A 23,814-nucleotide genomic window follows, 5' to 3' on the forward strand; every position below is an offset into this window, starting at 1 on the left:
GGGGTCTGTTTATTCAATAGAAACACATGTTAACACTGTTAAGAGTAATCAAGGGCCAGTCAAAGGGTAACGCTGACAATGTAAGTTGTCATATGACATAGACACAATGGTCTTGATAAACTTACAACTACCTTTCGCTACAAAATCTGAACAAACAGCAAAACAAACACAAACACAACCAGCAGCAGTGCTAATAGTCCACTAAACATAAATATCTCTCTTTGAGTTCATATTGTGCCATTATTTGATCTCTATACATTTTCTTTATTTGAGTAACAGTTGAACATTTCAAATCTTACAAAAAATGACTGTGTGAGCAAAACAGAGCCACAGTCTGGACATGGTTAGCCTAGCTTAGCATAAAAACTAGAAGCAGGGGGAAACTGCTAGCTTGGCTCTGTCCAAAGTTTACAAGTTGTTTCATGTTTGTTTAACATGTACAGACAGTAATGTGAAAGGGAAAAGTTCTAGAAGTTAGTTAGTTAGGAGTTAGGAGCTGTAGGCTAACTGTTGCTTAGCTAATAACAGTGGTACAGTGTTGCTGTTCAACAAGAAATCCATTAGCCCTACCATGTAGCTCCCTCTAAGATATAAACCTCTTTTTATATTTCTTTTCCTATATGGTTTAAACAAGGTATAACGTCAGAAATAATCAGAGGTGTCGGTAGACATATTTATTCACTCTGGAAGGAGCCAAGCTAGCTGTTAACATCCAGCTTCCAGTCTTAAATGCTATGCTAGGCTAAACACATCCTGACTCTAGCTCTGTAGGGGAGACCGGGGTTGGTTGGCACACCTTTCACTCTGTGTTGCACTCCTCTGGCTTAATTTATGTTAGAATATTCTAACCAGCAGCAAATGACAGATTAAGGTCTCAGCTATGGATAAAGATATTTGAATGTACACAAATAAATAAGTGATTTGTGATTAAAATCATGTTGTGGTTTTGTGCCAAACAGGCCCATCATGGGGCTAGTTATGGAGATGGCTGCAGTCAACCCCCCCCCCCCCCAAAAAAAGCAACCAATAGATGTGATATAATAAAAATAAACATTGTTTTTGGACTTTCAAAATACTTTTAATCTCTCAAAATACAGTTACAGTTGCAACTCTTAATTTTACAATTTGGCACATGTGCCAGCCAACTCCAACATCAGTGTGCCAACAAACCCTGCTCACATTTAAACCAACTTATTGACTAAATTATGTTAGTGAGCTACCATTGTCCATTTGAGACTTTCAAATTTGATATCGAAATGTAGCTAATTCCAATATTCAATAGCCAAAAGTAATGCATTAGTAGATGAGTGCACTCCGAGACAGCAAGCATTTTGATGTTACATGTCAGTTTCTGTGACCTTCAAAAGACCAGGAAATAGCTGTGTGCCAACCAACCCTGGTCTCCCCCACAGTACTTTAGTAACACAGACATGTGACTGACATCAATCTTCTCTCACACAGTTGGAGTCAAATTATAGAATTCAGTGGGAATTGGTTTAAAAGGTTAAAGAGATAAAATGATTGGACAATAAGTGTGACATCTATGTTTAGTGGACTGTAATTGGCTGGTGTCAGTACTGACTAGTTACACCTATGCCTTCTTTTATTTATTTTTTTAATACTTTGGACGGAGGTTAGCTGTTTTCCCGTTAGTTAGATAGGCTAACCACATCTTGACTCCAGTATTTCATGACAAGACAAATAAAGCTTCACTGTCATCTTCCACATTCTTGATACGGTTTCAGACTCTGCACTGAGTCGCTGACGTGCAACATTTGGGACACATAAACTGAAGTTTAGCTGCTTTAAAAAAAAAAGCGTCTGCTAAATATCTACAAGGTGAAAGAGTGGAAGAGGAGACGGGAGGAGAGGCTCCTTAAAGACCTCTCAGCCTGGACACCCACACAGCCATTAGTGTCTCTCTCTGAAGTCCTCTGTGCATCTCTTTCTCACTAACCACCAGCTCTCTCTGGGCTCATCCGTCCCTCACTGCACCTCAGACATTCACTCAGCTATTCATCTTTCTCCCTACCTCACATTTTTCACATTTCATATTTTCCTCCTTTCATATTCCCACACTGAGTTCAAATAGTCCATCACACCTCCTCCTTCTTCATATCTTTACATTTTAAAAGCTGAGATTCACGTTCTTTCTCCACATTCATTTGAGGCACATTAGCATGAGAAACTGAACTTTCTCAGCGTTAAAAAGCATGGAGATGCCTCCATTACCTGCCACAACATTGATAATTGACAGATTTAAAAGATACCATTCCTAACTTCCTGTATGGAAGTAGGTGCATTTGTTATGTTTCATTTATTTATTTAGATTTTCCCTTTAATTTGTCACCCATCTGTGGTTTGAGAGCAGAACAGGTTTTGGTGTCAGTCTTCCCTCTTGGGATGCTATTTGGTACCAATGTTCAACAATCGTACAGGTAGAGATCCACTGAAGAAGAGGCAAACAGATCAATTTCTACACCCACAGAGGGTCCTAATAGACCATGATGCACTGCAGTGTCATGGTCTACAGAGGCTGGTGAGGCATGTCACTGAGTGAAGCAGCTTTTGCCTGTATATACAGCCAGTTTACTGCACTTCTATGATCACTGTGTTGTGGGAAGTAACTCTAAGAAATAGAGGAAATAAAGAAGAATAAAGTTTATATTCTTGATTTTTCAAGACTTTTCAGATTTGTTAAAACCTACAATGGCAGGATGTTATAGGAAATTACATTTATATGTTTTGAAAATGAAACTATATATTCCTGACAATTTTTTAAGGATTAACATCTTCAAAAGCAACTTCAGGCTTTGGTTGGAGAGCCACAGACATGGTAGGGAAATAAAAAAGTATTGGGAGAATGCATGGGATTTGTTGACAAGTAGAAAAATATAGATAATTAAAGTATCTGTGATCTAAAGTAGGAGTGGATAAGACAGTAGATAAGCTGGGGGTGGAGTTTTCTATGTTCAATCCATTTATCTTTTATCACAGTCCTATAAAACACTCTCAACTCATTCATCTGTACTTCTCCCCCATGTCCCTTCCTCTCTTCTTCTCGCCTCCTCTCTTCATTCCTCCGCTCTCTTCCTCACACACACACAAGTATCTGGCTGCCTTAAGGGACAGCTAACAGTCGTGGTTTACCATCATTACCAATGCTTACACATGAATGCACAATCACTCATGTACATTTCCGTCCCCCATCCCCCCTGCTTTGACAATGTCTCTCTGACACACTGTACCACCCCGTGCTTGTTTCTGTCACATCCCTTAGGCACCAGGAGGGAATGTCTTTGGGTGTGTGAAAGGGATGCTAAAGAGACAGAGAGAGAGAGAAGGGAGTGGAGGAAGGGGGAGGAGAGGAGAGGCGTTGCTGGTCCTTCATTTATGCTGAATAAAGCCATGATGGGGGATCGCCTGGGGATGACATCGCAGGCAGAAACAGGCCTGCTTCCCTTTGTTCATGGAGAATCCCTCAGGAGGGAGGGGAGGAGGGAAAGAGGGAGTCTCAACAATCGGCCTTCTGAGAGAGAGAGAGAGAAAAGTATGCAGGAGCAAGATGTGCATGATGTGTCGGTATGTGTGTTTGCGCGGAGCCGGAGAGACGTAAACAGACAGGGCGGGGTGGGCCCCAGTCTGTCCCGCTGCCTCTTTTGTCTCCAGAAACAAACCTCCTTAAACCAACTCTGCTTCACCACAAAAAGACAGAAAGCAACAACAAGAGTAAACAAAGCACTTCCCTCCTGTCTCCAAATGGATTCAAATCCTCTCTCCCCACAGTGACTGCTGATGAGAGAATAATTAAACACAGGACTGTGTTGACTGAGAGGAGTCTTCCAGTACAGGCAGCCATTCACAACATTACAGTGTGTTTATTCATGGCCTGGAGTAGAATCAGAACAATTGTAATTTAATTTACTAATAACGTAGACTTGTAGCATTCAGTAAAAACAGGAGCTATTTCCTGATTATGTCTGATGAAGCTTCACAATAACACGCTCACGGCGGGTTATAAAAAGCCCGAGCCGAATGCAGCGCCTTATAAACATTCAGGGATGGAGGCCCGTTTCCTGGAGGATGCCATCACCAAACAAAAAGGGACGACAGTGCCTTCTGTCAGCTGAGACGGAGGTGCTGGGATCTCTGGTGGCCCTGCTTCACGTGAGCCCCGCCTGCTTGGGGCATCTGTCAGTCACTTCCTGCCAGCTCTGACGGGCTGAGGAATTTAGCCTTTTACCGCCTTTGTCCAGCAGGGGTCAGTGTGGCCGGCTGGAAGAAGCCCAGTCAATATTTGAGGCTGGTGGAAGCAGTGAGGCGTGGGCGGGCGAAGGAGGAGAGAGGGGAGAAGGGGTGAAGATGCAGCTCTGTCTGGCCCCTGCTGAGAAGGAGGAGGAGGAGGAGGAGGAGAGAAAGGAGGAAGAGGAGGGAGTCTGGGCTATAATGACAGTGTCTTCCTGCTCTGGCTGAGAGCCAGCAGGGGCCGAGGTGTGTGGTGGAATGTGCAAGACGCTGGCTGGGACAGGATGCTAACTGGGTGTGGTGAGGAGGAAGACTGACCTTGCTGGGCCACAGGGTGAGGTGATAAGGCAGCCGTGTACAGTAGAGTACAGTATGGCTCATCTGGCATAAGCATTAACGTGTTATATTTGAGACACTGTATGTTTATGTGAAATCATGGTTTGCGCTTTTTTAGAGGAAAGCATCAGTAAATCCACTAATAACAACACTTGTGTTGCATTAAAGCAGTAGTAAGTAACTTTTATACAAATAACCTTTTGTCATATTTAATGAAACTGTTACTATATTCAGACAGAAGAACATGAGACAGATTATCTGTAAAAAAAAATATATTCCTTTGCCTCCTTGTAGTGCTTCTAATGGCATTTGCAAGAATCCACCACACCTGATTAAAAACAGCCAATCAGAGACAAGGAGTCTCTAACACAGCTGTCAATCATGTCAATCACTGCTCACGCTCAGACTGTCAAACTAGGCAGTGCTGATCAAATGTGAATCAAGATTCTGTTACTGCATTACCCGTTTCGTACCTCGAATGTTGTCAGAAACATATTTTAGTGTACTGTTTACCTGTAAAATGAGAACGTTTATGGTGTGGCTGCCATGGTGAAAAGCGTAGAGCCAAAATGAAGCACCGCCCATCAACCAGACCAACGTTCTCATTTTACAGCTAAACAATACACTAAAATATGCTTCTGAAAACATTTGAGGAGAGAAATAGGCAATGCCGTAACAGAATCTTGATTCATATTTGATCAGCGCTGCCTAGTCTGACCGTGAGCAGTGATTGACATGCTGTGTTAGAGACTCCTTGTCTCCGATTGGTTGTTTTCGTTCAAGTGCGGTGGATTCTTACAAATGCCATTACAAGCAACATGAGAAGGATGAGCAACAGGATTTTTTTTTACAGGTCAACAGACAGTTAAGGCAAGTACGACAAAAGTTACCAGCTGTAGCTTTAACTAGCATTATTTTCCACTAATATTAGAACTACATGCATTAACACTGAGCTAAGGGTGATTTCCACATGGAGCGCAGGGACTTTGTGCACTTGATGTGCTTTTTTCACCCTAGATTTCACCTCTCAGGCTACATACAGGCTGGAATACAGAACAAAGGCTGTAACCTAGATTTTAGAAATACTGAGCTCATGATTTCAAGTCTGCAAAACCCACCAACATCCCCAACACGATTCACGTCCGTATTTACCATACAAAAAATAAGAATTTCCTTGAAAAGCTAAATTTCAATGTTTATTCAATAATCATTTACGATTGTATATACTTTTTTCCCCCTCATATATGTTGGATTGTATGCTAGCAATAAATCGGAATGCTTCCAACATATTGCTAGCATACCAACTGACTCACTTTCCCTATAATTTCCAATTACATTGTTCTGTACAGGAAATGGAAACTATGTGATTATCAAAATAAACCTTACACATTTTTGTTCATTATTTTCATTTTCCATAGATATATATATTCAGTTGACTGTTCAATACTATTTTCATCACATCTGATTTCCCAACATGAAGGTCTGAACACTGTTTCAAAGCCTTCTCTGCATATTGCCAGATATTTGCTTCTAGTGGGGAATTACTGGATCCTTTAGATTTGTACACCAAGGTTTGAACATTTCCACCACATGTTGATTTTTTAAATTGTAGGATGTAACTCCTCCCAGGTTGCTAAAACCCCCCAAATTTCCAGACCTCGCCCCATTCCTCTGATTGGCTGCTGTGGCTGTATTCGGCCTGAGAGATATGCAGATACTACTGTACTTGGGGCTGAAAAATAACTTTACAACCTCCACACTTTGGGGAAATAAGTGATTTAATTTATATTCTAACTTACAGTTGTCAATATGTAACTATAACAGTCTCCTTAAAGGATGCGAGAATTGAAACATCATCTATCTGATTCATTGTGATGTTTAGTTGAACCCGCTCTAATTTTTTTTTTAAAATTCCGAGATCAATCTAAGCATTTGTGCCTTTTCTCAGTGAAAAGCTGTGTACACTGTGTTTACTTGCTATTCACAGTGCAGCTTTATTTTCTACAGCTGGTTATTTTAGTGCATTTCATAACATGGATAGGTTTACAGTTTAGCCTATAATCTGCACTTGAGGCAATTTTATATACAAAAGAAAACAGCAGTGTTGCGAATATGGGAAATAAAGAGAAATACATGTTCACAGTTTAAATTCTAAAAGTCATATTTATGCAATATTACCATTTGTCTGATTCAACAGAATCTTAAAGGGCTATTTCAGTGGTTTTTAACTTTTTAGCCCATTTAGTACATCACAGGTTGTCCTTCTGCAAAGCATGCTGCTGTGTTTAAGAAATGCTAACATTCACTATTTAAGTCAGCCACTAGTTACCACTGATTTTCTTAGGCCACTGAAATATATAAGTGGGCTCTTAGAACTTGCTTTACTTGTGTGTTTGTGTCTATCACAGTAAACATTAAAGGAACACTTCACCCCCCAGATGATGATTTGTACAGTATGTCAATTACTCACCCCGTGTTACGTTGAATTCGGGAAGAAAACTTGGATTTTCCCCACATGCCAGCACAAGCACATTACTCATCTGTGCGTGGCTATTTTTGTGGAAGTGTTTGAAAGTATTATGGTTTTACAAAATGCATGTGTTTGTGAATTGCTGAGCATATGACTGGATAAATGAGACTTGGATTATACTTTACTTGTTGTATGAGAGTTTATAAATGGATGTTTTGATACAGTTTTGCTGCTGTTGAATGCAGACCCCCTTTACTCCAATTCATCATATTTTTCTCTGACATACAAATGATCATATAGGGGGGTGAAATGTTCCTTTAAGTCTACATTAAGGGTGTTGAAATCAGTCTGCACCTGAACTGAAGGGCTGCTTATTGATTCTCATACAGTACAGCAACGCAAATACATTTAAAAGAACAGTTAAGAATGCATCTGAAAATGGTCAGCAAAAGTATAAAGTACATGACCAAAGTCTGCAATACAGTGGTATGGTCCAAATCAGGGGATCAGTGCCAATAACATCATTATGGAAAAGCTATAATAACATCATTATGGAAATATAATGACTAATTCTGTGTAAGTTTCTGTAACACTCCCATTTTAAATTTGTTCCAGTTTTGTTTTTACTTTAAAAACACCATTGCCAGAAGTTATCCAGAATCCATGGTACAGTGTCCCTCCACTGACCGTGTTTGTCTTTCTGCACAGAAATAAGAGACCTATAATAAAATATATTGCTTTTTCAGTCCACTTTGCTGCAATTAAAATGACTGAAGTGAGATGAACAGACTGAAAACTTTATCTTATTACGGTAAAACAAATGTTAAAGGTTGCTCTTTGGGTCATAATTTACAGTTGAAAAAAGGTAATATGTCGTAGTCATCATAAAACATTTAAAATCGCAATAATATTGTATTGTGACTTAAGTATAGGGATAATATCATATCGTGGGGCCTCTGTTGATTCTCATCCCTACAACATACAGGTTATGAGCAATTAAAAACCAATGGAGTCACAGTAAACCTGCCGTCCCCCTGCAGTACCGCTCAGTACATGCACTGAGCAGCCTAATTACCACAAAATCTAAAGGAGAACAGGGTCAGAGCAGAGACCCAGCTGTGCACCCGCCTCCTCAAATGTCACTGCAGCACTGCCGAAACCCAAACAAAACAGACAGGCGGCTGACTGAGGGTCACTCCAGCAGGCTGAGACACAGCCTCACGTAGACAGAGAGAACAACCATCTGTAAGCTGAGGCCAGGATGGTTAAGGAGCTGTCAGATGATCATGCCTCTCCTCCCTTCCACACATAGTCACACACACATACAGTCTGCACTTCTGCTGACTGGAAGAAAGATTAGCCAACATCACTGTGGGTGTAACAGGGCACTTCCTGTCCAAGCTCAGAGTGAAGTCTTCGAGGAACACCACACTCGCAGTGCCTCAGTGGTTGGAGCTCCTGCTCCACCCTGTGTAAACCTTAAATAAACTGTGTTTACTGCAGATTGTCTTACTGCATGTTTAAGCCACCACTTTGGCCTCATTTAAAATGCTTTGCACCCTTTAATAATGTAACCAGTGTAAAGCTGCTGCCAGTTCTGTTTTTCTTAACAATTCTTTATTGGAGTTAAGCCTTTTTTTTCCCACGTGTAAATTAATTTCGGTGTCAGTGTTGGGGCTCCCAGGTTGGTTGATTTTTTTTATAATTTGTACTTCAACAAACAGAAGTAAAGCTGATTAATTTTGGGCTATATCTTGCTCCAGATTATGAGAGCAAAACACTTTTTTCCCCACGTACAGGCTGCCACATCTACCTCAGCTGAAATGCGACGCCCTGTCCTGTCTGCTCTCCTCTCAGCAGCTCCACCCCCCTTTTTTTAAAGACAGTGATAAAATGGGAAACTCGCATTCCTCCCGAGTGCAGGCAGTCTGATAAGCAGCTGTGGCGACTTACGTGCTGTTGATAATCTGGAACCTTTCTCCTTTCCTGAAGCTGAGGTCGTCTTCTGTCCGCGCCTCGTAGTCATAAAGTGCCACAAAGAGGGTGACTCCTGCAGGAGGGATAGAAACACAGTGTCAGCGCTCGGCACATTAGCGAGAGAAAATGAGGCACTGAATCACGGTTAAGTGACGACCCACAGGCAGCTGCAGCTCACTGGGTAAATAAGGATCAATCTCAGGTTTGCATGTACGTCAGTCATGTTGACTGTAATGGGAACTCATCAAATTTCACAGGTGATGATTGATGATTAAATTGACTGGAAACCGGTCACCCAGGAACAGTTTCCCAATAATGACATTTTAGTACAGTAAATTTCCACAGGTCATGTTTCTGCATGAGACACTCCGGCATTAATTTTAGCCACATTAGCGGGGGGCTCTTGGGATAACAATGTTGGCCACTCTACTAATTTGGTTTGGACTGAAATACCTCAACTACTATTGGATGAATTACAATGACATTTAGAATTTTTCCCATGGTCCTGACATGATAAATCATAATTTGGTAATCGCCCAACTTTTTTTCTGGTGCCCCCAGCATGTCAAACTTTTCAATCATCCATCTCAATATCTACCTGATGGATTGGCACCCAATTCACTGCATTAAGCCTTAAGAATTCCTGGAGAGAGATCAGGGTATCAGTAAGATGTAGCCAGGTGGAGGCTAGTACAGCAGGCAGTAAGCCTGACCTTTTAGTGTGGTCGTTAGGTACATCTATCAACACTTCAGTTATTGGTTGGGTTTCCACCCAAATGTAGCACAAATTTTAACTGAATTTTCAGAAAACTGGCAAAAAGAAAATGGCAATTTTTGCACTTTTTCATCCACCAGGTGGGAGTTAGGTGGCGCTTATTCTGTAGTCATTATACCTTTACAAAAAATGAGCGCACAAGGAGATGATGTAATTAAAAAAGCACCAACAAGTAGGTTAAGAAGCGCAGAAGTAAGGGCATCATATTGCCTCATATCACTGGGCTTCAACACGTCTAGTAAGTCTGCATTTGCCAAATGGCTCAGTAGCTAGTGCACCATCACAGACAGGAGGATGATTGATTTGTTTAACTGAGGCATTGGCAGTCGGTGTCTGCAATTATTTAAAGGTAGGTTCTTAATAAAAGACCATAAACAATTGCTTTCTATTGTCTATTGCCCTGTCGTATATTGGCAACCATCCATTTGAGTGTACCCAAAAACTTCTGTCAAGCGGAGCGCACCCAAGGAGGCTAAAAAGAGTGTACCTACTATTTCTAGCACTGTCTGCTGTAACCATCTAACATTGCAGCTCCAGTTACATTGTGCATGTGTCATACCAGGAGCTGCCCACTAAAATCAGCCGCAGACTCCGTAAAGTCAAGCAGTCATTTTTGCCAGTCAGTGTACTCCTGGGGATGTTTTGGTCCCCAAATTTAGCCTCAGAGTGAGCATCCTGACTTACTCCTATACAGGCAGCTGCAGATGCAGACCCAGGGTGAATCTGAGTGAGACAGAGGCAGCTGCTTGGAGAGACTTTGCCCATTCAGGATCCAAGATAATATTATCTTTAGCTTTCTGCTTAAAAATAGTGAAATGTACAGCTCACAGTAACTTAATATGAAACAGTCTCTGGCTTTTGTTTGATATCTAGTGTTGGTACAAAATGTACCAACCATCATTAGCGCAGTTAACGGGCATTAGCTTGGGCGGCTAACTTGGCTTGTTTTACTATATCACGTGAACGTTGCTATCACCTTGAAACTCCTGCTGAACTCTGTTTAAACTCTCAAACTTTATATGGAAAAAGAGGAATGAATATTCTGATATGTATTTGAGAAGCCAAATCAAATCAGACTGGCATAATTCTGAGTCGGGTACAACGCTTTTTATACGTCATAGCTCATAGGATCAAATAGCGTGTCCCAGCCTTCATTTAATAGACCTGCTCAAACAAAGGAAAACAATAGATGTTTCATAATGGAGAGCACACCTGACAATGGAAATAGAGCAACTAATATTACAGCTCTGTGCTATTGGAAGAGTTCTGGGAACAGCCTCCAGAGAGGACGAAGAGAGCTTGCAGTGGCCAATGCCATGGTGGTACGTCAAGACTGTGCGCCAGGTGGAAAACAGGTGGATGAAGACATACCCATTGTCAGAAAAACACATCTTATTAACAAATGAGTTTCAAGCGTACTAAACTCCTTTGTCTTGTAGTATTGTTAACCTTTGCTCTCTGTTAATTCTTTGCCACTTCAGCTTTCCTCTGGTAGAATTGGCTTCACAATGACAGAAAAATCTTTGCAGAATCAAAACTCTTCTCACAGAGTACCTCAAGTAACCTCCTCTCCGCCAACTCTTATCTCCTCTCCCGCATCTCACTCCACTAATCCTACTAATTTTGCTCTCATCACACAAGTATAAAAGAATAGCAGCTCTCATTTGAATATCACCCAGTAGCACTTCTCTAGCAGGAGTGTTTTCTCAGCCCTACACTGCTGCCTTTTTGCTTGCGTGGGGCAAACATGATGAAGGAGTTTAGGCTCATTATAGGACTTGTTAACAGATCGCAGCAAGAGGTTAACAACACAAGTGAAATTGTGAGGTGAAGAAAAACTCAAACTGTTCAGCTACCCTTTTAGGTGTGCTGGGCACAACACACATATAACAAATAGAAAGAAGAACAAAAACATTTAGTACAGAAATAAAGGCCAAACTCAACCAAACTGCTTCAGACTTTGAATGGTCCAGTGACAGAAACTGGGATCTGGGGTCCTCAGCCCAGTTTGACTCCTATCAGGCGAGCTAAAAACCTCTCTAGATAAAGACCAGTGACCTGAAAATCCTTTTCAGTCATTCCAGCATTATCTCACCCACAACCAACCCTACTGACCTACAAGACTGGGAGCATCCCAGTGGCTGAAACAGAACATAATTAACTTGCAGAAGGGTACCAAACAGTGTTTTTATATCGTTTTCACACCCAAAATCCTCGGTGTAACTTAAGGTTTTTGCACAATTTCCATAAAGCTGACATCCACAACTTCCCTCACACTGTTGGCTTCTCTAGCGATAAGAGAAAATGATTTTCACACTACAGCAAGAGAGTTGTGGAAAGTTGTAATCTGCCAGAGCAAAACTAGCAAAGTGTGAAACTACAGCACTGAGGTTATGTAATTCAACTGAATGTACTAAATACAGTTCTGCTGACTGAGGCTTCAGTGAAAAGAAGTGATGTCCACCCCGTATGCTGGTTCTATTTTCTTTGCAATAAATTAGTAATGTCATTTAGGACAAATATAAATTCCCAAAAAATCCCTTCCTACTGGCAGAATATGGAGGACAGCCCCTTAAAATACTTTTCATCAGCTGTTTTTTTTAACTGTACACTGATTAGGATTCCAGTGCGGACGTGACAACCGTGCGCGGAGCCCTTTGACCCTCTAGTGAAGTGGTCACTGGTCAGCTGGAGATGCATGATAGACACAAATGTAAACAGCAATGTGTCTCAACTGTCCACTTGTGTTTGGATCAACAAAATGCTTTTTAAAACCAGTTGTAAACAGGGTCAAAGTAACCAAGTCAACACACCGACAATTTTATCCCTTATAGCCCCAAAAAGCCTATAGCCCCAAAAAGGATAATGTCCATAACTGCTATCACAGAGACTATCAGAATAAATAAATTTAGCCATTAAGTCCATGATGTCATCAAGAAATCATGTACTGACTTGTATTTTCCAACTGATTTCAGTAGCACTCAAATTTTAAATGATTAATAAAGAATGAATCAAATCTGCCATGTGTGACACATGCTAGCTTTAACAAACGGTCTGTAAAGTGACGACAGTGACATACATTGCCATCAGCCTCAAACCTGTAAATAACATTGCAAATAAGGTAGCAGGTTATAGTTTGAGAGTACATTGAGTTTTTTCCTGACAATTTCTTGGTGGATTATACAATGTTCTTCAAATATTTTCAAGATATTGGTCATTTGCCTTGTATAACAACTTTATAAACACTGGTTAAAAGAAACTACAGCATGGAGGTGTGGGGATATTAAAGAATAGTATCAGTGTACTTCATCAGTAGATGAGGGCCACACACAGCCTATTACATATGGTTAAAGCTCTGGAAAAAGCAAGTAAGTAGACCTTGAGTGAGTCGATTATTTTTGCCCAACTACTATATCCAAACTGACATTTTACAGATATTCCACCAACCCACTTTATTTGGAACGTTTGTTAAATTGAAAGTGAGTGCATGCCAAGTGCAAACAAACCTCCACAGCCCCAGAGAAATGTGTGTGCGCAGATATTTCTGTAAACTTTTATCGTTTACTTTGTTTTCACATGAAGTTTGACTTAACTGTGTTTGTTTCCAACCAGTCTGATCATCTGACTCATCTTTCTCGCACCATTACACTTCGTTTTAGCGATGTCGCTGCAATTCCAGATCTTAACAATTGAATTAGTGAGCTTGATGTTATTATTATCAACAGGAAAAATGGCTAAAACTATAAAAAATGGAATGAAGTGGAATTACCCTTGAAGGGGTTTGGATTTCTATCTGACTCACTAAGTTTGATTTGTCTTGTCTCATCACAGAACACATGAGTGTGGAGATAAGACACTCAAAGTGTTTTGCTGAGGTCTGACGTGACTGCAGCTGTTAAGCTGTTTTATGCCTCTGAGTGTATGACAAATGGAAGTTGAGTGGGCACTTCTTCAAAGTCCACTTAAACTCTCTTGATCGCTTTTTTTTCCAAGACATTTCACTTCAGACGCTCTCACCCGACTGAGGCTTTCTGGGAAACAGTGCTGATATTAAGAGAGCATGTGAGGCTGTTGCTGATAGGACTGCAGATAGAGAGGACCTGCTGCTATTCATGTGATAACAAACAGAGAGAGCGGAGAGCAGGCTGTTCAAAAGACTGTCTGATTGAAACACTTTCTAACCGTCGCAACATAACAAGATCCTAAATGCATCACAGCTGCGGTGGGCGCTGCTCGAATGTTCTATTAGGTCAGCAGAGGTGGGCGTTAGGTATAAACTGGTTTATTGATTCATCTCAGAGTTGTCTGCTGGGATCCTACTCAATTAGTTACGTAAGGTTATAGAACTAGCTGTGAATTTCCATTCGGGGACATGACATCAGCAAAAGATCAACTGATAATCAATAATTGTCCGGATGCCAAATGCAATTTGGGTTCCTCTGCAGTGCGACTGAGGGGGGGTGATTGTGGCAAACAAACTAGGCAGCTGTGTTATAACAGAGGTTGAGAGGGTAGGGCGGCTTATGTCCAAATTTCCCCACCAGGAGAAAATTAAAAAGCTAAACCCCTCTCTGCTCCTCTGCCACTGAGTGGATTTGGATTATACAGCGCAGAAAATAATCCACACTTTGAGGGAGAGGAGTCCTGCTAAGTTGAGTGGAAATGCTGAGTTCCTCTGCAGAGCAGCCTGGGCTCAGTCAAACATAAAGGATATCCTGAGTAGGAATATTCCCTACATAAACAATGATCCCCACACACAAAGCCCCGCACTAATGCCAGCCGGACGTTCCCGACAGGGCCGGGCTGGGGTCGGCAGTTGAGCTGTAGAAGTGTCTGTGAGGTGTGGACTGTCAGGATTTTAGGATGCCATAGGAAGTGTTTAACCGTGCAAAGAATCTCTAAGAGTTTGTGCTTTTGCATACGGAGGTGTATGTGTGTGGGCGGTTGCGAGCAAGTCTACCACTGGGTGCTTAAAATGTTGTAATTGTGTGGGAATTAAGTAAAAACAAATGACCTTCACACTTCTCACGTTAGCTGTTCTGACACTTTCCCTGTTCTGAAAAAAACAATAAAGACACCCTTCAAAGAGGAACCCTTCAAATGAAGTATTTCCTCCTTTGGTGTTCTTTACAAAATACTATTTGTCTCTCCAAGCTTTGATGAAGCGTTTTCAGACCGGAAGAACTTTTTCATAGTTCAAAGAAGATAGTTTGAAGAACCCTCCTTCTATTGTGTCCGCACTGCAAGAACTAGGACCGATCACAGTTCTTACAATGCCATTTTGAGGGACCTTTTTTTAGCTCCTGTTTTAGAGTAGGAACTCTTTCAGTGCAGCACCGCCATAAACCCATTTGCCATGTAAACAACAGACAACACGAAATACAAACACATTGTAACAGAAAAAATGGAAGAAAACACTAACGAATTGGCCTTGAGCTCACCTGGTAGTGTGCACCCCATATACACCGAATCTTACATGTTGCCCTTTGCTTCGAATTATTCCCCCTCTCTCTGTCACCATTCCTGTCAACCTTTGGCTATACCATCAATAAAAGGCAGATTTTGACTTGTCAAAGAACAATATTAGAATCTTCACTTGCCAGCTTATGTTAATGTTACTACTGTTGGTGTGAATGCAAACAGACACAAAGCCCTTAAAGGTATGCAGTTCTTGAAGGAGCTCCCCAATGGGTGGGTCCTCTCAGGCAGACCCCAGAACTGTTTGGTCCGACAACTCCTAGGCCCAATTCCAATCCGATCCCTTACAGACTCACTGACTTAGAGGCGCGTTCATGTGAAGTGCGTGAGTGTGTGAGGGCTGTCCCACTGTCAAATCTTCAAGTCAGTGAGTGAGCCCTTTATGCCCCCTTACCATAGGTCAGCATTGATGCGGACTTACGGTAAGGAAATTACCCACAGTTCATAGCGNCATTCCTATTTGTAGCATCCGGAGCCCTTTCAGACTCTCACAATCAATCACTTACAGCTGACGTCAGTTAAGTCAGTGAGGGTTCAGGGCTTGAGTCTTTAGGGGCCGGATTGGAATTGGGCCCTACTGTCTCTTGAAATCAAATAGTTTGACCTCTCCTCACATTTGATTGTTTGTCATTTGTGGTGACCCCGGACATGATCAGTGTTCTACTTTACTTCTGTGGTAATTTGTTTTATCTTTATTTGATCAGGTAATTTTACCGCATGCTGTCTTTATCAGTCACATTCACACACGGAGGCTGGCCAGTCCAACCACAGTGATCTGTTGGCCATTAAGCAGCCTCACTGGTGCAGATAAGGGTCAAGCGTTAGTGATGGGGGGGGGGGGGGGGGGGGGTATTCTACGGTGCAGGGACTGAACCAGCGACTAACATCCAACCATTTTGCAACTTTCTGAAACAATTTGAACTTCTTTCTCAAACTCTCTTTTTTATCTCCTCACACAATAGCTTCACTATCACGTCACAATGAACACCAACACCAGTTTGAAATTGTGCTCCATATTGACAGTACAAAGACTGGCACAAGACAGAATTCTCTTCTAGTCGTGTTATAGGCACCTAACTGCAACCTGAATCATATTCTTATTCAGGTCTATTTTCTTCTGTTTTTATACATGAAACAACAGTGACTGTGAGTTGTAATGTGGGTGACCTACACTCTAATACTACACCTAAAAGAACATCCTGTGTAGACACAGACAGAGGACTGAAGCTGCTGTATTAAGTGTGTTGCTATCACTGAGCAGCCTGTGTAGACATTGTGTGAGGGCCTCTACACTGGACCACTGGAAGAATTTGTTTTCCTATTGAAAGAGTGAAGATCCCAAATGTTGAGGTAACATTACTGTGGGTGTTACATTCTGCTTAGGTTTTATGCCTCACTGCGGTGCTCAAAGTTCAATTAGTGTAAACTTTATTTGGTGTTGACCTTTCATTGTGCAACTAATGAGATCACAGCTGTCCAAGACAAAACCCGAGAACAACCTGTGATAGATGAAAAGCGTATTCATGACCATTACGTCCTTCCTGAACATAGATATAGATTCTGGGGAGGACGCAGGGGACACGTCCACCTCAATATTTTCAACGTCTGCAACATGTGCAAACACTTTTATCTCGACAAAACTGAGGACATTTACACCAAAAAATTATGCAGAAAAGGCACAAATTCACCAGAATTCAGGAGATGAAGTGTTTGATGTTGAAAAAAATCCCCTCTTTCATGTGTCAACTCCAATGTTGAAAAGTAACGTACGCCCTTGTCTTGATATTGGCAGAAAGACTACCACATGTAATAGCAGTACTGTAAACAGAGACTGTCCCCATCAAGAAAACACATTATCAGTTGAGTAAAGTGACAGAAGCCATCTCACAGTAATCATGCTTCTTTACTATTAGCCAATAAGTCGGCGAAGGGACAAGGTTGGGGAGGACATATGGGTTTACCAAATGTTGGACTTTATCATAGAGACTTGGGTTGGGTGACTGGACGAATATATCGACTATCGGCGATTGGCAGAATACATTGGCGGTTGGTTTTCCTGGGTGGTTTTTGCCATAGCGGGCCACACACACACATGTACACGAACATATTGGCAATTGGTGGTTGTTGGGCTGATGGTGGCCGGTTGGAAAATGTAATATTTCTGGACCTTAAATTAGCAGTTATTGTTGCGACAATGACAATCAAGGTCGCCCAACCATGACAAAGTAGTCAGTTCAACCCAAACCACAAAACCATACAAGTTGTTTTTGTGGCTAATCGTAACCAAACGCCAACTGTAGTGTTGTCATCATACACAGCACATTAAAGAGCAAGGAAATGTACCTACAAATGTCCCTTAGGTCTGGTAAGATGCCGGGAGGGTGCTTACTCTTTAAATTCACTGTTAACAACAGTCTGCCCTCAACATGTAGCTATAGCACAAGTTTATTTCATTCCCCCAAATACCTATTTTTTTCCTTTTAATAATGCAGAACTAATAACAACACATTTATAAACACATTGACAGTACAACATTTTTGATGCAAGAAGGGATGACTAATGTGATTTTAGATGACAGAAATCATATTTTAAATAACAGTGGTTGTCTAACTGACATTGAGCATCCCTTACCTGTCCCACCACGAGTCCTCAGGGTTCCAGTGTGAGAGGAAGTGCTGACCCCACCGAAGACGGTCATCCCCTGTCCGACGGGGGCGTGGAAGTTGTTGTAGTTGGGGATGGCGGTGACCCCGAAGCTGGGGTAGTGCTGCGGCGTGGGGTCGGCCCCATAGCGGTAGCCCGCTCCCTGGGAGATGCTGGTGTCTCTGTCGTCTGTGAGTTTGGTTGCTTCCTTATCCTTGCATTGCACACAGCCCATTATCTATAGTCTGTGGATGACAACAGAGACAAAGGACATTAGGTTGGTTTAGATTAAACTGGTTGACTTGAGTGATTAATCATAGAAATGGTTAGAAAAATGTAAACACACTACATAAAAACAGAATGACTGTGTAGATAAACCCCATTTAAAGGTGTGAATAGACCTATCTGGATCATAACTCTTAACTGATCATGACAGTGGAAGATTACATGTGATAATGGGCAGGAGAAATAAAAACCCAAACAGGCTAAAAGAGCCTTAATGCTGGCACTGAATTCATCTATAAGCTGGACTGGTGGATCGATGAGATGAAACATGCTGTCTGGCCGCACAGCACACCAAAATGAACTATATTCATCACTCTGTTCAAGGTTCGCCCCTCACACTGCTTTCTCTACAGATGACATCCTTCCACTGATTAGCACTCTGGTCTGGGAGGCAGCGACCTTTTGTTTATAGCCTGACACACAGCTTGGTCTCTGGATGACTCACACAAACAGTGTGTCTCTTTCTTGGTCAGGAGGAATAACGGCTCCTATAACACTGATGTCAGGGAGGCCGGCCGGAGAGAAGGGGAGACGTGGAGGCACGGCGCTGTGCTGTCACCATCACCCTGTTGATCTTAATGGAAAGTGGTGGGAGGACAGAGTGTTGGCGGCGAAGAATCACTCAGCCTGAGCAGACTGAAGTGAGAATCTTTGCCTCGCTTCCACATGTTGGACGCCATCAAAGCATTCAACCTTTCTCTTTACTGTGCAGTCTACCTATAAATCATCCCTCATAAGCCTCTTTATGAAAAAAGGTCTACAGTGTTGCACGGTATGCTGCAAGATCTGACTTTCTACTTTAAAAGCAGGAATTCTATCTGGCAAATACAGCCACAGCAACACACACTGAACGGGACAAAGTGGGTCAAAGTAAAACCGAAACTTCCAGGTTGTGTTTCAGAAGTAAAACATATTTAACTACACTAATAACAAAAAATAATGGAAGCTGTAGTTATTTTTGTACTCTTAAAGGAATCATGCTAAAATCACAAGGGTTGGAGTGGAGCTGATTTGTCTGATAATATAGAAAGTAAACAACAGGAAAACACTTGATTTTTTTCAGGAAGGCTGATGAAAGAGTTGCAGAATGAGACACTGCATTAAGAGGCTAGAGGATAGCCCAGATGTAACATCATGACTTTGGCTCTCTGTAGACTGCACAAAAAACATGGACGCAAAATTGTTGATGCATCCATGTTACTTGAAAGGTTGTCTCGTGTAGCCAGACCTTTGTCCACAGCTCTGTGTGAGCGCTAGAGAAAGGTCTTCAATCACAGATTATCTTACTGCAAAAGGGATAAAAAATGCTCTGGCTTGTTTTTGTTCCTTTAAACCGATCACAATTGTCATGTGTGGCACTAGGCGCAGTTTGCAGCAATGGTGGTCTTGCAAAACAGTGTTGGGAGGGAACCTGTTTTAACGGAACATCTGCACGCAGGGACATCACTGGACCCGTTAAAACCCCACAAGATTTGCTGGCTGTATGTCACTCTAGCAGAACATTACTATGACGATATCACAGGAGCTTGTGTGAAGTGGAACGGATCGATGCAATAGTGAGATGCATTAGTGAGAAAAGATGTGACAAATCAACTCAGACTGGCCATGTCAGAAAACGGATCAACATTGGGCACAAGAGTCCTGTGAGTGTGGGCTTGTCTGAGGTGCGTTCACAAGTTGTTTTATCCATTGTGGATCTTCACAACAATTCACCGAAAAATGACACAGCCTTATTGCACGATTTAAAACGTGCAAGTTGTTCACTCCAAGGTTGGTGTTGTTTCTCGCAGCAAAGTGAATTTGGAAACTGCTACATGCAAACAGTGGAAGGAAAGGAGAATGCCAGCCGAAATCAGAGAAATTAGAGAAATCAGAGGCCCAGTAGCAGGCTTATAGCCACAGTTGACATCTGGTTAGTCAGACTACTTTAAAGGTCCCCACTATATGTTAAGATCCTGCATTTCCCATAATGCAACCCAACAGCATCTTTTTATTGGTCACCTTCTGCCTGGTATATGCCCACATCTTGCAAACTCCACACCTCCAGCTCAACCTGAAAGTTCATTCTTTTATGAACCTCATTATTATTCATCACAACTCTGTTTTTCATTTACCATTCATATTTGAATTGAGATGAGTATTTAATAAAACTCAGGGAGCTTTATATTTCAATACTACTCCCCATGACTAGTAAACTGATCTTTATGCATAAAATCAGTGGAGTTCCCCTTAAAAGGAAAGATTTTTTTTTAAGTTTTGAAGCTTGGATTTGGGGGCAGAATCACAAGAATCCTAATTAAGTCAAAGAGGAGTGAGCCTGCCTGGGTGGAGCTGCAACTGCATTAGTAAGCTAGAGGTACTGCCGCTGAGACAGCTGTCAATCAGGAAAACATATTTCTCTTATCCTAAAAATCTCCTTTGTAAAACAACCATTCAATCACAATCACAAATCCATGTTGCCTCTAAAGCAGGGTATACGCTGTACAATGTTAGAAATGTTGTTTATTTCCAACTACTGCTGTGCAATTAAACTGTCTGCGATGTAAAGCCAAGGCACACAATTTATGTGCTCACACTGTACAGTCCGATGTCCAAGCTACATCCTGAGTGCTCACACTGTACATGTATAAGAGAAAATAAAATAGCCCATCAGCCCCTGCAGACTGTTCTGGCAACTGACAATTGTCAATAAAGATTTGTTTAACAGCTCCAAGGCAGGTCAAAGTTTAATTGTTGACGGAGCTCTGTAACGTTTCACCGTTACAGCTCACAATACTTTATTCATATTGGTCGTGATAGAAGGAGGACGAGACATTAAAAAGCCACGTATACTGTTGCCAAAGCCTGACCAACCTGTCCTTAATATTTTCCGTCATGGCGCCATGATGATACGTTGTGTCGCAATGGCACTTTCCGATGCTCTGTTTGCTACTTTGTTCAAAACAGACATTGGGGAATTGACTCATGGCTCTGCTTCAACAGTGCGAGAGTCTGAAAACGGCCAGTTGGGAGCAGTTGATTGGGCCATGATCAGTCGTTGCTCCCCTCTGTACACTGCACAGCAAACCCAACAAAGCTGAAATTCAATGCGACTCTGAAAGGACTTGTGCGGCTCAAAAATTGGGTCAGAAGTGGACTCCAATCGTTTAGCCTATACTCAGCTTAAGGCATACATAAAGGATGTGAAATTAGCTGTTGAGGTCCAAACCTGATTTTTTTTTCCAAGAGAGAAGTTCAGAACTTTTGAAAAACCTTATTACAATGTGTGATTTTTTTATTTTTTTTTTGGAGCCTGACCCCGGTGGCAATCAGTGGTGCTGCATCTACAAGAGGCACTCAAACAATTTGACGTGACAAAGTCAATGTACTTGTCATAAAGAGGATGACTCAGCCTGTGAAAACACTTGTATAATGTGTTATGTGGCTCAGTGGGAGCTTCGTCAAGTCGGTGACATTACTTCAACGACATCACCGGCCGTGTCAGCTTGGTTTGGAGATGCAGTTGCATTATGAGAATTGAAGGATCCAGTGTTTGTGGAGCTTGGATATCTGGATATCTCAGCCTCTGTTGATTTGATTTTGACCACTTTTTATTTTTTTTTTATTTTATTAAATTGGTCTTTTCCAAGCTCCCCCACTTTATGAAAGCGAAAACTACTGATAAGGTTGTTCTGACTTTGCTTCTGTAATAAGCTGAAACTACTGGGTTGTAGTGAACCAGGAATATATCCACTGTAGACAGCTTTATGTCACAGAGACAAAAGAATGTTTCTATTGTACACATGTGCCTGCAGGGCGTTATGTAGATACAGCTCCACCAGACTCTCAAAACATCTTGAAATACTTTCTCAATAGTTTATTTATGACTAAGCGAGGACGGTCTTTCTTCCTCAGCAAAATTACATGCTAAGATTTGAAAAATGAAAATGAGCCACACCACAGCGGAGCACAAGATTACCCTCTGACAATTTGATGTACTCCCAGAGGAATTAATGCTACCTAATTGTTTCTCTGCAAAACAAGGATGGAAATACCAATGTCGACAATGTATATCAGCACAGACACAACGGGCAATAAATCCAGGCTCTCCTTGGAAGACAAAGTGCCGGTCTGGCCTTCAGCTCCAGTCTGTCCTCAAATGTGTCACTTGAGAATATATTTCACTCCCTCCTCGTTCTTTCTCTCTATCTTCTGGCACAGTCGCCTCATCTGACTGCAGTGAGAAGCAGGAAATGTATTCACTTGTGACACACTGTGAGGACAGAGAGAAGAATAATGAAGGAGGAGTGTGGGCTTCCCCTTCTTAGCAGTAGCAATAAACAAGTGGAGGATCAAAGAAAGGAACCTCACTCTTCTACCAATTGACAGTGTCACTGACAAACAACAAGCGCTCTGAATTGAGATAATCACACACCGATCTACTGACAAGCTGCCGGAGACAAGAGGCTGGAAAGATTAAAGACAATAAGTAACCAAACAGAAACACAATGGCACAATATCCATCTAATGATAATATCACAGTAAATAGGATGTTGCTGTGGATATTTATGCTCCCCAGAGGATGGATCATAATGGTTTCCATGACCGCCATGGTCTAGTGCCACCATCGAACCAAACTTCAAACGGCATGCAAGAAATGACCTAAACTTATCTAACGTAATCCATTGGCCAGGTTGAAATGAAATGTACCGAGTACAATCATGCTACTCAGAGGATGAACCCTTTCTGTCTTAGATACTACATGACCCTTGCTGTAGTGCCTCCCTTTACATTAAATAAAGATCCCACTAGGGACATGACATTTACATGAAAGATGGAGAAACGTTGTTATTGATCTTGCTGTATACATCAGTTAAACATTATCAAGTATTTTTCCTTACACCTAACAAAAATGCAACTGTTCACAATGTTAACCATGTGTTTTAAACTGTGACACTTGATATTTGACTTTCTGTGGTGCCAGCACCTAATTTTAAGTCATTACATGGCACCGCCACATAGTGCGGTCTTAAAAGGTCATGGTCATTTATCAAATTTTAATGGGATAAGGTTATAATTCGTCTTGAGGTCTATGCACAGGTAATCCGAAATCTGTATGAGATGTTGACATGCCATGGTGCAAAGTGACAATGTGTATTTTGCCAAGAACAAACTGGAGGTACTTGTACTTTACTTCAGTACTTCCATTTCAGCCATTTTTTTTTTGTTTTAACTTTTCTCCACTTAATTTTGGAGACAAATTTGGCACGTCTTTACAAATCGAGATTTTTCCTAGATAACAATATAAGCTTGTAAAATGTGTCTGGTGCTGAATAAACTTCAGCACCCAACAGTAAATAAACTACTTAAAATTAGCTTGAACTCATACAACTTGATTTAGAAATAAGAATCCAAAAATATCATGTAATATAAAAATATAATATAATGTACTTTAACTTTTGATACTGAAATTACATTTTGCTGTTCCAATACTTTTACTTAGGTAACATTTTCCAGCCAGGACTTTTACTTTTGATGAAGTAATTTTAGACTTTAGATTTTTTACTTTAGCAAAGGATCTGAATATTTCTTCCATACTCGTACGAGTACTCGTACTCGTACTCGT

General features: G+C 41.4%; 1 protein-coding gene across 1 annotated transcript in view; it reads right to left on the minus strand.

Moving 5' to 3' along the window:
- The window catches only part of fynb (FYN proto-oncogene, Src family tyrosine kinase b), a 103,119-nt gene that overhangs the window by 19,289 nt on the left and 60,016 nt on the right, over window positions 1–23,814 (minus strand). Inside the window, exons 3-4 of the mRNA XM_050059005.1 lie at window positions 17,913–18,169; window positions 9,005–9,101 (exon numbers count right to left, since the gene is read on the minus strand). Of these exons, the coding sequence (XP_049914962.1) occupies window positions 9,005–9,101; window positions 17,913–18,159 (344 nt within the window). The 5' untranslated portion in view covers window positions 18,160–18,169. The remainder of the gene's footprint in view (window positions 1–9,004; window positions 9,102–17,912; window positions 18,170–23,814) is intronic.

Source organism: Epinephelus moara, chromosome 12 (genome assembly GCF_006386435.1).
Source record: "Epinephelus moara isolate mb chromosome 12, YSFRI_EMoa_1.0, whole genome shotgun sequence".
NCBI lineage: Eukaryota > Metazoa > Chordata > Actinopteri > Perciformes > Serranidae > Epinephelus > Epinephelus moara.